The sequence below is a fragment of the Mus caroli genome, chromosome 2 (genome assembly GCF_900094665.2).
Source record: "Mus caroli chromosome 2, CAROLI_EIJ_v1.1, whole genome shotgun sequence".
Taxonomy (NCBI): domain Eukaryota; kingdom Metazoa; phylum Chordata; class Mammalia; order Rodentia; family Muridae; genus Mus; species Mus caroli.
In genome coordinates, this window is record NC_034571.1 from 8,672,201 (window position 1) to 8,690,389 (window position 18,189).

At 39.0% G+C, this 18,189-nt stretch overlaps 1 protein-coding gene across 1 annotated transcript in view; it reads right to left on the reverse strand.

Annotated features, from left to right (window-relative positions):
* Window positions 1–3,510: 3,510 nt before the first annotated feature.
* Itga8 (integrin subunit alpha 8) overlaps window positions 3,511–18,189 on the reverse strand; it is a 190,939-nt gene continuing 176,260 nt past the window's right edge. Inside the window, exons 29-30 of the mRNA XM_021155534.2 lie at window positions 8,389–8,511; window positions 3,511–6,641 (exon numbers count right to left, since the gene is read on the reverse strand). Coding sequence (XP_021011193.1) covers window positions 6,555–6,641; window positions 8,389–8,511 — 210 coding nt within the window. The 3' untranslated portion in view covers window positions 3,511–6,554. The remainder of the gene's footprint in view (window positions 6,642–8,388; window positions 8,512–18,189) is intronic.

Genomic DNA, 18,189 nt, shown 5'->3' on the forward strand with positions numbered 1-18,189 from the left:
ACAGTCATCTATTGGATGGAACACAGGGCCCCCAATGGAGGAGCTAGAGAAAGTACCCAAGGAGCTGAAGGGGTCTGCAACCCTATAGGTGGAACAGCAATATGAACTAACCAGTATCCCCAGAGCTCGTGTCTCTAGCTGTATGTGTAGAAGAAGATGGCCTAATCTGCCATCATTGGGAAGAGAGGCCCCTTGTTCTTTCAAACTTTATATGCCCCAGTACAGGGGAATGCCAGGGCCAAGAAGTTTGAGTGTGTGAGTAGGGGAGCAGGGTGGAGGGAGGTATAGGGAACTTTCAGAATAGCATTTGAAATGTAAATAAAGAAAATGTCTAATAAAAATAATAATAATAATAAAAAAGAATAGACCAGATATCATGTTTTCAAAAATAAAAAAAGAGTTCATTAGAGGAATAAAAATGTTTGTCTGTATGAACCCTACAGTCCACAAAGTGAATGGATTTTGAAAGCTAAGAGATCAACTCCAGGGGTGTCCACTATGACTACCTCTTATAAAAAGCCCACCTCATAGTTAGATAGTAACACAATATGCTGATGGCATGTGTGTTTCTGCAGCACAGTGAACTGTCAAAATAAGTAGTACCACAGATGTCATGAACACCAATGTCATATCATGGCACCAGTGGATATAGAATCTGAGCCATTTTACTGGCCTCAGGTCCTGGTATAAGTCTACATTTCCATATGGATTTTGACCAAAGCTCATAAATAACAGAGAACTTGCTCATAAAGAATTGGAAGGGAGCAAGTCAGACAGATGGTATGTTGTAGGTGGGATGGGAAGAGTCTAAAACGGCAAGTGAGCCCTACCTTCTGCACACCGATCATGCTAAACTCATCACTGAATGAAGTATCACTGGAGTCAGATTCCAAATGAATCTAAAGACTGGTGTTTTGATGCTTTAAAATTCTCACGTGTACGAAATCAACATTTTATAATAGAGTTCTGTGAAAAAAGGAAAGTCTTTTGTATTTGAGGGGGAAAAAAACCACTTGATACCCTGAAGGCACAATATTTGCATTTGTAGCTATAAGGTAAAGGTTTTCAAGTCTTGGCTCTATGGAGGTGTTCTGTGGGGAATGGTCAAAATTTTACAGAGTAAGTGGGACATCCACAAAAAAACTTTTACTTTATCAGAAAACTATGCCAAGATTGCTCCTCAATTCATTTTACCCAATATAGCAACCCAGAAATCAGACCAGTGTTTAGAGAGTGTTGGTGCAGTTGGGTTACCCACAAACAGAATGGCTGGAGGTATTCCAGATATCAAAGGATTTGATTCATTAGTAGACTAGTCCCCATCTCCTGCATGTAACCATAAAGCAATTTCTACAAGCAAAAGCTGGTAAGAATCTTTCTTCTTCCTCACTGGTAGGATGTATAGGTTTTCTCCAATGGTGCTAGCCCAGGGGATAGCTGCTATCTCTATGCACCAGACAAGTCCAGCCCCACAAATATGGGTTTCTGTTGGGGTGTAGATTCTGTCTTACCTCCAACACCAAGACTATTGAATCCTTGCAATGGATTCCTCTGAGTGGTCATATTCCATTAGGCAGGGTTAGGTTTGAAAATGTGAGTGACATAATCTAAAGCAGAGGGTTCATCCTATGGCTTGCTCCAGGTTACAGGGAACGTAAACAGATGTAGATTCTTCTCATTGGTATTCATGAAATTCACCATTGAGAAAAGTAGTGAGAATTTAAATATCTTATGGGGCATTAGCAAAAAAGTTGGTGTGTATTGAATGTATGATTAAGTATTAGAACTCAAAACTAAATGTATCCATTAAATCTATTTAATTTAAAAATTAACTACAAATTAAAATCAAATTAGCTTTGATTTTTATCATTGAACTGTTTAAATATTGGTGCCCGAATTGTGAAGTAAATGGTATGTTTAGGTTATCAATTCATTTAGATTTTGTAAGTGTAGCATGTTTATGGGGAGCTAGAAAAACCTTCATTTCCTTTGAGCAAGCAATCTTCAGTCTTAATAAAAAAAGAAGAGATAAACTCTGACAAATGTGTTGAATTTAATGCTATTCTGAACATCTGAAACTGTGTGGACAGATGTTTCCAACAAGAGGGAGATGTCGTGAGTTACGCTCTCTGACCGAGTACTCTGGGTACCTGTTATAGGATGACTAAGTCATTATCTTTATCAAAGATGCATGATGAGAGTTTTAGTTGCTTTCTACATGTGGTGACCAAGCACATGACAAGAAGCTACATGAAGGAGGAAACATTTATTTTGGTTCATAGTTGGTGAGGGTACTGTCCATTAGGACAGGTAGGTAATTCATGTTGGTCTCCACAGCATCTGAGTGTGTAGCTGAGAATCCCCATATTGCAAAGAACAAAGAAACATAGAGCAGATAGGAACAGGGACCTGGTTATAAAATATCGATGCCTATCCTTCTATGTCAGTGGCTGTTTCCTCCAGTAAGGCTCTACAGAAGGTTTTCTCTCCAGACAACATCTCCAGCTGGACCCCAAGTGTTCAAGTGCATGAGCCTATTGAGGACAGTTCATGTTCATTCCATAGTGAGCTAATTGGAGATTAGATCCACATCTAGACACAAAATGAATTTCAGTTTCACATATACCTTGTAAATATAACCTAGAGATCCTTGTTACAAAATATTGTTCATGTGTCTATTTATTTACATATTTATGTGTGTGTGTGGCAGGGTGTCTGTTCGTGTGTGTATTGGTACTCCAGGAGGTCAGAAGAGGGATTTGACCTTGAAACAGGAATTACAGGTGGTTCTGGGCTCTCTGATGTGGATACTGGGAACTGGACTTCAGTCCTATGCAAAAGCAATAGCTTCTTGTTTTAGTTATGGTTTCTATTGCTGGGATCAAACACTGTGACCTAAAATTAAGTTGAAGAGGAAATAATCAACTAACACTTCCATATCACTGTTCAGCATCTAAGAAGTAAGGTCAGAAACTCAAGTAAGGCAGGATTCTAGAGGTAGGAGCTGATACCAAGGCCATGGAGAGGTGCTGCTTACTGGTTTGCTTCTCCTGGCTTGCTCAGCCTGATTTCACATAGAACCCAGGGCCACCAGCCCAGTATGATCTGGGCTCTCTCCACCAATCACTAATTTGGAACTGTCTTACAGATGGATCTTATGGAGGCATTTTCTCAATTGAGGTTTCCTCCTTTCCAATAACTCTAGCTCATGTCTAGTTAACAAAGACTAGCCAGCACAGCACTCTTGACCGTGGAGCCATCCCTCCAGTCCCAGTGCCTATGTTTTTACTGGGGCTGATAACCCATATATGGAATTTTTGGCTTATGGAATCATGCTGACATTCAAGATTTGGAACCTGAATTTCAGATGTTTATATTGGAATAGTCAACTTCTAATAACACTGTATTATGAATAGAAGTGTGGGCATACATTGTGTGTGTTCTGGTATTTAGTATTTAAAGTGGTTCACAAAAGTACATGTTCATCATGAATAATTAATATGCAAATAAATATACATTTATTCCTCAGTTTTTTGAGCATCCACTATATACAAGGCATCATGACTAAGTGTAGGAAACACACAGTTGAAAAGATGTGGTGACTGTTTTCATTGAGAGACAATCAGGTTGAGAGCTAGTCACGTGCACAAGTGGGAGGTGAGTCAAATGGAGGGCAGGTGAAGAGAAGAACCTTGAAGTTAGCTGAAGATGCAAGGGAAGAGAGGTACAGAGATACAAATTAAAACACATCAGACCAATCGGTTGCATGAGTGTGGAACTATTAGGAACTATGCAAACATTTGAAACTCTTTTCAAATATCACCCCTAACTATAATGTACCCACGTAAAGGGCACAGTTATTCAGCGTTGAACAACCGTCACCAAAGGCCAAGTATAGAGAAGTTTTACTTCACAAAGGAACCTTCTTCCAGTGTCAAATATTCTTATAATAAAGGAATCAAGGTATAAAGATGGAATTCTTATACTGTTAGCCTGCTGTGAATGGCAAATCTTCACATTGTACATTAAAAGAGCTAAACACGATTTTCTGTCTTTAACTTTTAATTTTATTGGTGACAATGTAAATAGGTACATGAAAATCTACACTGTCTCTACACATGTATTTAAATAAGACAAGAATTCTAAGATTTAGATTTCAGTGACAACTAGAATGCTTTACTGTATAAAAATCTCCAAGATTAGAAAATCTGCTCATTTCCCTGTGTCTTATAAAAACAGCTGTGAGAACTAGGGAAGAACTCATTAAAGAGATATACAGATAGACTCCTCGAGAATACCAATGTATGACAGAAGCATCAGCAATGCCCTGAGCATTGTTGAATACTCAGTTCTCTGTGAGGATGGGATGCCTACGAATATGTCCCCAGAGGGGTCACCTGACCTCAGCTTCTGTGTGCATGTGTATGACAGCCCCCCTGCACTTCTACAGTTGAGACCATTGGAAACCATGTTTTGCCTCTGATATCCCCATACCTTCTTCTGTGTTGGTCTTGTTGCCCCCTGACATCTTTAGTTTTTCCCATATGGCTGTCTCCCACAGTTCCTGTTTCACCCTAAGAGTTCTCTGAGCTCTTTCAAGATCAGACATGTACTCCAAACTTCTGAGGAGTTTGTAATGGACCCACATCAGGAATCCCAAAAATTAAAATGTAGAGTGAGTTGTCCCACCAAAAAGACTAACCGTAAATACAACCCCAGAGGCTGGTGTGTGACTCTGAGTCAAGTGTCGTACTCCCTAGACACTAGCCATATAGACTGGGAACTATATGTGAGTTCCTTATAGACATAAGCCAGCTACCAGGACAGATTTAACTGACAAGCAGGGCAAGATGAACAGCAATGCTGTTTGACTCTGTGCATTTCATTTGCTTTCCAAGGAACTGTAGCAACTGAAGCCAAATGGCTCCTTTCCAGGTTAAGGCACCACATAAAATTTACTGTCTGTGAGTTTGGGTCATCTTTCAAATAAAGTGTCATTGTTGAAACTGAGACACAGAGTTTTCTGTTTTGTAAACATTAGGATTTTGGTCGGCTTGTTATATCAGACTTAGTGATCAGGATATTAATTAAAAAAAGAAACTAATGCCAGTGTAAACATGCCTCAGATACATAGGTCTATAAAATATTGCACATAACATTTTGCTCAGCATTTCTCCATAGCAATTTTTCATTATTATAAAAAGGATATAAAATTGTGCAGACAATCTTATTAATTTGGCTGGTCAATATTACTTCGAAATGATAATATTACAAATTATTATGGATTATTTACAAGAGCTCTAAACAATGATTAGGTAAAGATGATGGTAAAATAGCTTAAACATAAAAGATTCTCCAAGATTACTTGCTAGGAAAGGTTAAGCATAAAGAGTGGACAATAAAGCTGCAATAAGCACTGTTATGTCCTTAAGAGTGAGTTTCTGTTTGGCTCACACTGGTATAACTTTATATATCTTCATCTTATTTATGTTCAACACAGTTTTCTCTTTTATATAAATGTGAGGTATTACAATGAAAATGAGTGTGTAAATTTCAAGGTAAATATTGGTGCTTACTATAGCTCTTAAGATAATATTCACCCATAGAGTTAAATTGCTTTGTATATGGACTCTACAAAATTGTGCAAGTACTTTTCACCATCATCAGCGTAGTGAGTACCTTGAAATGAATGGTTTAAAGAAGTCACTGGAAGTAGTTTTTTACACATAGAAAAGAAACTATAAATATAAGGTTTTGTAAAGTTGAATTATGCAGACATGAGTTTCTAGAGAACATGAAGAAAAGTCACTCCAGGCAGCAGGAAATTAAGCACAACAGAGCCCTAATGCCAAACCATGTGTAACACCATCTAACACCTGAAGAAGCCCAATTAAACACGCTGTCTGCATGGAGTAGTTATCTTAAGAGGAAGTAAACTGAGCAGTGATGAAATCTAGCTAACCAAATCTTAATTTCCACATCCTCTAGATGGCCCAATTCTCTACCTAGAGAAAGGAAACATAAATAAATATATTTTTTGGTCCTCCCATGATGAAATCATCTCTGTAGTTCCACAAGCACTTTCATAGTCCCAACATCATATCACTTTTCTCCCTGAGCCTTCGCATCCTTAGAAAGGGTTCTATTCCATAGGGAGGTGTCTGAGATTCCATCGGATTACAGTAGTGTTCAATCTCAGTTCATCTCATCTCTGTAGAAATTGTTTTTGTAAGTCATATTGGGCTGACCTGGACAGATGCCTGAGTTCCTACAGCTGTTCCAGAATGTCAGCCAGATGTGAAACGGTAAGAGCAAAGGAAATCTTCATGGCTGTGGACTGTTTCTGTAGTGTTGGTGGCTGCATTTCTTTGCACATGGGGTTCTCTGCACTCCACACCAATGCATGACTTAGATGAGGTGATCATTAGGGACTCTTCATTCCCTGGGTCATTGGCAGGTATGGAAGGCTATGATCATTGAGCCCTTGTGTCCTTCCTCCATTTCTTTCTTTGAATAGGACCAATGCTTAAATTTTAGGTCTTCATGTTTCCAAATCACGCCTCCGGGGTCTTGTCACTGGTCAGTTGTTCCCTGTCTGTCATTTCATCCTGAGGAGGTCTTGCTCTATCAAAGAATCCACACTAGGAGAGAGAAAAACAAGCTAAATATCAAGTCATGTGGGGAATTTGTAAAATACCTATTTAAGGACTTTTCATCTTGTACATTTTTAAAAGAAGCCTTGGGATATGTGAATGCTATCTGTCCAGTTCTCCAAATTAAGAAGGAAAAAAATCAATGTTACCTGTGGAGAGAGTTCATTGTTCAGACAAGGTTGGCAGAAGGCAGAACAGCTGTGTCTTTTCTCCTGCCACACAAGCAGGGGTGCTAGAATGTTTCCATTTTATATAAACTCTCACAGACCTTGGATGTTTTCCTGGAGTATAGCTAGTGTTCTAAGGATCCATCTCTGCTGTTCTGCATGCCTTCCTGATGGCACATGCTGAGATGACAAGTGTTTCCTGTGGTGTTCTACAGTGTCCTTAGGACACAGTTTAGGAAGAACTGACATTGTTCTCTTCCTTCTGTACTTGGTGGGACACACAGTTTTTAGAGGAAAGTCCAGCTTGTCATTTATGTCAGTGATAGCCCCAGGCAGGAGGGGACTAGCTTGTGACTTTCTATAGGTTTACCAGTACTCTAAAAAAGATGATTCCAGAATCATCTTTCTAGTGCACTTCAAATTAATGTTTAACACTAGAGGATGCATATTTTCCTAGAATTTGGAATTATTATTTACTATTTTTCATGTGGGAAACACAACATGAGTTCTTTACAAGATTAGCTGGGTATTCTGTCATTAAGAATTCTATCTAGTTACCATAAATAGTAGACTAATGTAAGCCAGAGGCGATATGGGCTCAGGACAGAACAGGCAGCTGATAATGATTAGAAAAGCTATTTTTTTAATTCAAACAAAGTTTTCTAAGTTTATAGTCTTGTAAAGCATACAGCTTCTATTTCAACATTTATAAATGCCATGTTCTTGGAGATCTACACAATAGTGGTTGACCAAGCAGTGATAATTATTCTAGTCATGTCATTGTGACACTGTTTTCATTTTGAGTGGAAGGCTCAGTCTGACTTGGCAGGTGGACAAGTCACTGGGCTATAAATCTGCTGCTCTTATGGACTTTTCGAACAAGTCTCAGTAGGACACATCTAACAATTTGTTAAGATTTCCTATTAAAGACAGACTAGTTGGCAAGATTGAAGACAAAGTCCACACACATTATGCATGGTCTATTTTGCCTAATATTTGACATGAAAAATTACAATTTACATATATTAGTTGCATGGGTGTATTGCTTTTAAAGCAGAATTCAAAGGGCTGATGATGGGAACATTCCAATAAAACACACAATTCCTGGTTAATGGAAAAGAGAAAGAAGTCTTGATAGCAGTACCATTACTCTAAGCACAGTGAAAAGGAGATTTCAAGATAAGGGCTCTGTGAATATTGCTCAGGACATAAAGGCTTGCCTAGCCTGTTCATAACCCCAGGTTCAATTCTTAGCACTCAGAAGTCAATCCCCTGATCCAACCAACCAACCAACCAACCAACCAACCAACCAAACAAACAAACAAACAAAACCAAAAACCCTTCAAACATGGAAAAGTTTACTCCCCATGTTTTTACACTATTAGCTTCACAAACATTAAAGTCCAAAGCAAATTAGGCACAATACTCTCCTATCCTTGAGGATTTATTGAAGATCAGCAACTTATGATTTTATCATTATATTATATTTAATAATTTCCTACAATTATCTTTTCACCCTCTAAATGGTCTCTGAAACCCCAAAGGAAAAGTAAAGGGAATTATCTTACCTTCCATAAAGCTAAAGTTAAGATAGCCAGAACCAGCAAACCAAGAAGGATCGCTAGTATTATGACCCACAATGGAATTGAGAAGGAGACATTCGGAGTGGCCCAAATAACCGACGTCTTAACCTAAAAAGAAAATGAAGCAAATGAGTACTAACTTGAAATCATCTGGCAAGATGTAGCAGGACCTTCCTATTTACCATTGCAAATCATTCTGAAATGATTCTCATGAAAGCTGATGTGATGGGATTCCAGGGGAGATGAGAAGGTCATAGCAATTGAACTTGACCTCTCTAAAGCAACCACACACCCATGTATAGCTGGTTGAGTGAAAGTCTAATAACAGACACTTGTTGGGTGAGTGAACTTTAGTCACAGAACCCTAGACTAAAATTGAGGTAAATGTGAAACCAATAGGATGGAAGGAAGAACTTTGAGTTGAATTGGCCTGCTATACAAACAACAGATCAAGATACTCCTGTGAGTGTCAAGAGTATATGTCTCTTCATGAAGCTCAGCTAATCTCACTGAAAGGTAAATTTGTGAGCAACCATGAACTATTAGGCATGTAAGAGTTAATGGCATTAGTTAATGTCAATACTGTGCCCCTTCATCTGTAGACCTTGTGATAGAGTAAGAGATTACAGCTGAGAACTTAAAGCTAGTCCTCCTGAATTTATTTATTTATTTATTTATTTATTTATTTATTTATTTACTTACTTACTTACTTACTTATTTTTATTCTCACCCTGTCTCTGTCTTTGTGTTTCTCTGTCTCTGTCTGTCTGTCTCTGTCTTGTGTGTGTGTGTGTGTGTTTGTGTGTGTATACCTTACCATGTATGTAAAGGTCAGAGAACAACTTGCCAGAGTCAGTTCTTTCCTTGCACTGTGTGAATTCCACAAGGAGAACTCAGGTTGTCAGGATTGGAAGCACATACCACCTTACCCACTAAGCCACCTTGCCAGCCCCTATCTTGCATTGTAGTGAAAAATTGTTAGGATGAGAGTGAAGCCATGTGTGTCAGCCCTAACAAACAGGAATAAACAAATAAAGGATGGTTCTCATGAATGATTGCTTGGTAGTAATCAGTAACAAAGATTCTGCCAGGAGGGGCTGGATAGATGGTTCGGTTCAGTGGGCAAGAGCACTTGTTGTTCTTGTACAGGACCAAATTGACTCCCAGCACCTGCACACAAATATTCACACACACCAGTACAAATAAATGCAAATTAAATCCGAAAAAGAATCTGCCAAAATCAAAATGGTCTCTTCAACACATACACATTGTAGTTCTGTAAAGTTACCTGCCCAGCAACTATCTGATTAACTTAGAATAACATTAGTTACTCTAGCTAATAATCGCTAGGTTAATGATTATTATTTCAAAATATCTTATTTCATCATCCTTATTTTTTGCATTGTGTCTGAGAAGATTCAACAGTGGATAAATTACTTGCTGTGCAAGCTAGAGGACCTGAATTAGAACTCCCATCAGAATCCATGTCAGAACTGGGCATGTAGTCTGAACATATGTAATTACTGTGTGGTTACCAGTGATGTGAGGTGGAAATGGGAATCCCTAAAACTCTTGGGAAAACTAGTCTAATGAATGAGCAAATGAACAACAAAAAAGAGACCTGTGTCAAATACACAGGAAGACAAGGACTTGGTATTGGTATATTTCTCTTGTGTTCGCATGCATGGATACACACACACACACACACACACACACACACGATTTCATTTTCCTTAACTTCTCCAAGTACACTCAGTTTACTATAACAAATGCATTCTCATTGCAGTGATGTTCTATTCCCTAAGAAGTATCCTTAACAGGAGACACTGATTGCTGCTTAAGTTAATGTTGTACTGTGCAGAGTGATGTAGGGTTACACACATGTGTTTGGATTAACTTCCAGCTTAAGTCCAATTTTTGTGGATAGAGCTGGAGTTAGCACTTGGAGATAATAGGAGCCCAAGCCATTCCCCACTATTGAAAAGAATCCTGGAAAAAATGATGCTTCCCCAGTAAGGTCTGTAGATTCAGAACCTTCTTCAGTTCTCTTGCAGAAGAGCTGGGAGTCTATGCAAGGAGGCTACAGACCCTACATAAAGTAGGGGGACTTAGTCATGCTGCTGGAACCTTTGCTCAGACAAAATAAAAATAAAAAATATTCTCAGATCTGAATATTATCTACTACATTTGCTATGTCTGGCTTTAACGGTATTGTCAGCAGTATGTCTGGCATTGCCTCCTTTAAACGGGTCGATATGCTCTTTATTTTAAATATGTTCCTTGAAACCACACAGGAACACTAGACTACAATCTTATAGCTTCCCCTCTAGGAGGAGATGGAATCACAACTAGTAACTGTGAACTGGTCTGACAGAAAATGACTGGAAATTTTTCTCACTAGAAGCTAATATTGGGCTCTATCAACGTCTATCATCCATCTCTCTATGTATCTATCTACAAATCTACGTATCTATCTATATATGCTTATATCTGTCTATCTATCTATCTATCTATCTATCTATCTATCTATCTATCTATCTATCTATCTATCTATGTAACTATCTATCTGTGTATCTATGAATCGATCTAGCCATCTATCTTTGTATCTATTTATCATCTGCCTGTCTGTCTGTCTGTTCTAACTTCTTAACTAGATTTGGACACTGTGCCAATGTTCTGCTCAGCTAGTACTAAGCATCTTATTGCTACCCCCATTTTAATCCATGCCCCTATTTAGCAGACATACTCATGGGTTATAGGTCCATCACCAGGTGTCCTCCCTACCTGGTCATTGCAAACTTTGCAGGACTGTCTCAAAAGCCAGACTATCTGTTGAAATAGGCATGAAAGTCCCTTGCAAACACTAAAGAAAGATACTTGAGGGACTTTTCTTGTCACAACAGTAATGAAAAAGCACAATTAAAACATGTGATCAACACTTAGACTTGCTGGGTGGTGGTGGCACATGCCTTTAATCCCAGCACTTGGGAGGCAGAGGCAGGCAGATTTCTGAGTTCTAGGTCAGTCTGGTCTACAAAGTGAGTTCCAAGACAGCCAGGGCTATACAGAGAAACCCTGTCTCGAAAAACCAAACCAAACAAACAAACAAACAACCCCCCCAAAACCAACCAACCAACCAAAACAAAACAAAACCAAAAACAAACACTTATACTTGACAGGTGCCTCTGAAGCAGGGAGCAACTCCTTCATGGCTCTTGATTTATATTTGTATCCAGAGATTCTGGTGGCTATGCCTTAGGGCAGCCTGTGGAAGGATGCTCACTGTATGATGATCCAAGATCTCTGAAATCCTCCTTTAGTTATAAAATTCTGAAACTCTCATTATCAAAACTGTGGCCAGCCTGCTTCCAGCAATATTGGGTTTATTTTAAAGCTACCATGCCCTTCCGTCCCTCTGAGTCACCTGAAGTGTTGGGGGTAGCCATGTTGTGCATACTTCTTGTATGTCATCCCATGCAGTTCACTAAGGGGGAGGAATAGAAGGTCGTGAAAGACTCCGAATGTTTCCCTCTGCCTTTTGGATCCACAGAGGACATGGTCTATGATGGGTGTGACTATAGACCTTTCTTCATCCTGATGTCTTCCCAAGATGGTCTTGGATTTATGTTGCACAATTAGAAAGTTGCAACACCGGAAAAGGCAACAGTGACTCAGATTACTGCCTGGTTTGCAGTGTAGAGCTGATAGACAGCAAAGAGCTAGACACTGTGAACTACTGAAAGAGGCTGTAAGCCTTGGAAGGAGAGGTTTTTTTTCTAGAAGCAATTAGGGAGTCGGGGGACATTCATATTTGTGCATCTGCCATAATGATGGGCCACCAGCAAAGACTGCTTTTCCGAAGACTTGCTGCTCTGAATAGATAATTCAGAGACTTGAACTGCACCTGCCTTTAAAGGAAATGATTTAACTGGTCATTTTGCTTAGACCTAAGTTTATTTAAATAAATGGTGGTGGAGAATTACAGGCTAATTTTGGAGATTTTGAGTGGAAATAAAATGCTGACAAATACTAAAACATTGTAATACTCATCTTGACGAGACCACAAGGTGTTTAGTTTGCAGCATCCACAGGGTTATAACAAAAGAAAAAAAAATGAACCATAACATGTGAGGGTTCTTATGACCAACTTTGGATTTACCCTAAGAACTTTGTGTTCACATCAAATAATATGAAACACACCATGTTCTCTGAATGTCTGTAGGAATCATCAGCTATAACCACGGTCGTGCTCAGTGCTGCCCAACTGATATGCAAGCCATCTGCAAAGGCAAATTTTGTAGCAGCCACGTTAAAAAATGATCATAGGAGACATTAACTTTAACTGTTAATTGTGCTATAAAACCAAAAATATCAACTATTATCTGTTAATGTAAACCTATTGCCATTTAAACATGTAATTAATATATTTTTTTAATTTTTATATCTCCAAAGTCCACACTGGCAACACATAACAGCTGCAAAGTTTTCAATTGCTAAAGTTAAATGCACCCTACAAAACTAACAAGCTGTGCTTAGTGGAAGGAATATTTTACAGTGTCAGGTCTTACTGTTTACATTATGAATCAAAATGAAATGAAGCTGTGAGTGTTCTCTAGTCCTACATTTTAGGAACTTGGGTTCTTCATGCATGCCTGGCATTATGTCCATGTGACACACTGGCTATTGACTGACATATCCAGACTCCTCATTGTGATCTTTGTCTTCTTGTAGTGAGTCCAGAGCATACTTCAAGGTCAGAGTTTACATTAGGGCCTGCAGTGAACCAAAACCCATGTGCCCAGGCCTAGTGACCTGGGTTGATTTCACAAGATGGCAGGAGAGAACCAACTCCTGCATTATCCTCTGATCTCACTAGGTGCCTGTGTGGGGAAAAAAAAAAAAAAGGAAGCCTTAAAGTTCTATTTTCAGAACATAGGCTGTGACTGGGTACTGCAACTTCCTAAGCAACGTTAATGTGGAGTAGCTGGAGAATATAAAATGTTGTTGGGGAGCCAATTGCTTGCCAACAAACCAACTATCGCTTTCATGCATATTTGCTTATCAGGGACGTGAAGCTATTTAAAGAAATAGTATAAAAACTTAGCAACTCCCTTATTGTCATTATCTGTGGCTTTAGGAAGTGGAGTCTATAAATTATAAGCAGTTGGGTTTTCTCAAAGTGATCCTAAGCAGGGAACATTTAATCTTACCTTCATCATGTCGTAAATTTTGCTGTTCTTTATTAAAGTGGAAAGCCTATAAATAGACTCCAATATGTGTCCACTCTATCATTGGCATTTATGATATATTTTTTCCTATTTTGATTAAAAAACACCAAACTAGGAGGAAACAGCTCCCTTGTGTTTGCAACTGTAGTTAACATTGACATATGTGTTTACATATCACAAAGCCTTAGATAAACATACTGCAAAGGGGTCAGGAGAATGTTTTAATAAATGTACCAAGACGTTTTACCTGCAGTGCCATTTAGAAGAAAGTAGAAATGCAAAGGGGCTCACCTGAGCCACATTTAACCAACCACCTGTGGCGTGTCACTCCATCAGAAGTCGATACTCCAAAAACCCATTTCATTCAAGCATTCTGTTTTTTAAATGCATTTGCAACTTATAGATAACATTTTACATAAGAATTTTCATGAATATTTTACAATTATAATCATGTTTGCATTTGTAAGTGGTGGAATTGCTTGTTTGTTGAATGGTATGCAAATGGCTAGATCTCACTGGTCAGGAAGAAGAAAGAAAGAAAGAGAGAGAGAGAGAGAGAGAAAGAGAGAGAGGAAAGAAGAAGAAGAAGAAGAAGAAGAAGAAGAAGAAGAAGAAGAAGAAGAAGAAGAAGAAGAAGAAGAAGAAGAAGAAGAAAAAGAAGAAGCATTCAAGTAATTGATTTTTTTCCCCGTTTTGTGATAACTTAAGATCTACTCGTATGTCTCTAAATCATATGGCCCCTCATCACCTCTGAGAAGTATGGTACCAGCTCAGATGCTATGCTAACAAACAAACCAGTCACCCCATGCAAGGGTCTAGGAAAACAATCATATATTAGCTAGTCCCCCTTCAAAGTCTTCCCAGTGTCCAGATGGACTGTGGCTGATGATCAAGCGATTCCTTCAAGTGACTCTAACTTTAACAGCATTTCTCTTTGGCTGGGCTCTTTTTGAAAGAATGAGATCTTTGAGAACTCTCTCAACAAGATGTCTGCTCCCTCCAGCCAGAGTTCTCTCCAAGCCACAGAAAGACAGGTTTCCTACACTGAACAGCTAGCTTTGTACCAGTGTGATCTTCTCCTGTAAATCAGATATTCGGAGATTTGAAGGCATTTCCTTTCCTAAATGTTTTTTTCCAATAACCTCAATCTAAATGATGCAGTAAATCATGGCCATCAGATAAGGGGTCTTTTTTTTTTTTCATTTTCAAGATGGTAACAGGAGGAAGCATGCTTTTATTTGATCATTTCATGGATCTTTTGACATGAGTTGAGAACAGCAGGCTGTCACCTGTGGCCATCCCTGAAAGATGCGATGCTGTTGATGGAATCCACTGGAACATGTGTTTCTGTTATGAAACACGTGCTCCAAGAAAAACAAAGGGGTCTGGATTTATCTCCTCAAGAGCTGCAAGTCTTTGAACCTCTTTGGATGAACACTCTGTATTAAAATCCTAAGCCTCTGTTTTCTGGCTTGAACATAAATCCAGGCTATAGCAGACAACTTGTGAGAGAAAGAGAGGCAATTTAAATGAAGAAAGATGTGGCCATGCTGGTTTTAAAATACATTGCTCAAATCTTTATTGTCATTTCCAGTGTGGGCTTCCTAGACTTAGCCAGAGGAGATAAAATATTTGGGGATGTTTACTGATGTTTATTGAGTCTCGAGACTTGATTATCCCTGACAAACTCCTAAAACTTTGGTTATATAATTTTTTTAATTATCTTATCAGTTCAGTATGATAGATACGGTTTCTAATTAGATTGAGGAAGGGCCCCCAAACCTTAGTTTTTCTTCTTGGTGATCTGTCATGTTAAATTTCTCAAACTTGGCTCCCCCCTGAGGAATCTCCTCTTGTATATTTTTTAAAACAGAGTCCAGGGCTCCACCCTACATCTCTTTAATCCAGTCACATGAAGTGAAGTCTCAGAATATATGCATTTCTACATATATTTAACGTTACATGAGTAATGATTCTAAGCATATACTCCAAGTTGAGACTGATTGAATAATCAATAAATAATTTATTTAATTTTTTGGTGTGTCTATGTGCATAGATACATGTGTGTGTCTATCTGTGTACATCTGCATATGCCTGTGCATGTATGTGGAGACAAAGAGCAACTTCAGGTGCTATTCTTTGGACATAGTCCATGTGTTTTTATTTTAGTTTTGTTTTGAGATAGGTTTATTCACTGGCTTAGAACTGGTAAAGTAGGCAAGGCAGCTAGAGAGGGAGCCTGAGGCCTGTGAGCTTGTTCCTAGCTCCCTAGCTAGCACTGGGAGCAGAGGTGAGCACTATAAAGCCCTGAGCCTCATCTTATTTTATTTTATTTTATTTTATTTTATTTTATTTTATTTTATACTTCATGTGTATGGATGTTTTGCCTGCATGTATGACTGTGCACTGTATGCATGCCTGGTGCCCACAGAAACCAGAAGAGGGCATCAGATTCCCTGGATTGGGGGATACAGATAGACAGATGTGTAACCTCCCCTCCCCAGCCTGAAACCTGTTTGCTCAGGTTTCAGTGTTAGAGAGCATCAGGGTGGAGCTTGCCACCCTATCGTCCTGCCACTTCCACTGCCTGCCTCCTAGCTGTTCTGGAGCTATCACATGTTCACCTGCAACCTTACTCCAAGATGATTTGGCGGGAATCGGGCCCCTTCCCCTCCTTCATAACTGGGTGCACAAATTAGTAAAATTGAGCTTTGATCAGAATTTTGTCTTAGCTTTATCTTTCTCTCGTCCGCCTAGCTCCCTCTTCTCTTCCAGGTTTCCAAGATGCCTTTCCAGACTAGAACCCAGACACCCAGACATGTGAGCCGCTGTCCAGACATAACAAAATGTGTATCTGTAATCATGTGGGTGCTGAGAATCAAACTCAGGTCCTTTGGGAAAGCAGCCAGCTCTCTCAACCACTGCACAATCTCTCCAGTTCCCTTCATTAAAAACAACAAACAAACAAACAAACAAATAAATCATGGCTTTCAGATACTGGACTCATGCTTACAAGGGAATCAATTTACTGACTCAACTACTTCTTCAACCCACAATTTCAATTACCAAAGGCCAATTAGGCCAGGAAGATGACCCATTACAGTGAAATGGAAAATCTGGGCAGGAATTGGAAAGCAAAGGCATCAACTTCATACATTCTAAAGGAGCACTTCACAAACCTGACTGTGGATGTCCCAATAACGTAATAGCTGTGGAGTGAAGTGTGAAGCTGTATTTCTAATTAGCTCCCAGGAGATGGCCAGGATCCTGGCTATTTACAAACTACGTTTGGAATAACAAAGGTCTAGGGACCCAGACTTCAAGTTGGGGGTTGAAAATATCCACTGATAACTAAGAGATGGGGCTTAGAACTTTAATATTGTTTTTGCTTTGTTGTTGTTGTTGCTGTTTGCTTTCTTGAGAAAGGGTCTCACTCTGTATGGCTTGCGGTCCTGGAACTCCCTATGTAGACCAGGCTGGCTTCTAACTCAGAGTTGTCTGCCTGTTTCCCAAGTGCTGGGATTAAAGGTGCGTGCCACCATGCCTGGCTTTAATATTGTCTTGAAGAGAGGTGAGTTTTTCAGATCTTTGTAAGTAACCAGAAAGGCAGAGTTCTGTTAGCTAGCCTATCCATTTTCTCTCAGCTATGCCCTTCTCTCTGCCTGGGTTTAACATACTCCTGAAGATGTCAAAAGTTGTTCTGCAGAAGCTATGAAGTTCAGTGATATTTAACAGTCTTGATTTTCAAAAGCTCATATTTCCTCCACCCTTAAGCTCAGAATTGTTCTTGATGTGTAAAGGACAGAGGATTCTAAGTTTGCAGCCAGTCTAGGGAAGTTTCCTCATTCCCTACTAGACTCACCATTATGCTACCAAAATTAAAGAATCAGTGTGGTTTTGTTACGGCTTCTGTTTCTATTGCAATGTGTTTCTTGGAAACAGAACAATGGACTTTAAAAGTGCCGTGTAGTGTGAGTCCAACACCTGTAACTTTTAATGTAGACACTTAGATGAAAATTAATAACTAAATCAAAAGCCACTGGGGAATTTCTAGAACAAAAGAGGAAATGGTGGGATAAAGAGGAGAAAGGTTCTCTAAGCCATCCATGTAAAGGTTAAACTAAGCTCAAGCTGGGCAGTGCTTTAGAAACACTGTTAATTCTATTACTGTATCTATGACTTTTACAGAGGTGCTCACTCACCGCTGTGCTCCCCGCTGGCAGCTTTGCTGGCTGTTCTTTATACGGCATCTTCTTGACTTCAAAGGACACCAGGGATGCAAGAGCATAATGATCATTCTTTCTCTGAAAGTAAAATTGTTTACTTAAATGTATGTCCTTTTTAAATTTTCTATGTCTATGTACTCAGTTATTTTCAGCATTTTCTATGTCCAGTGCAACATTTCATTCTTTTATTCTGTTTTTCTGTTATGTTATCCATCCATCTACTCTTCCCTCTGTATGTCCATCCATTCATCATTTATTTGTCCATCCATCCATATATAATAAATATAAATCATATTTTTATGTAGTATATGTTAAACACACACACACACACA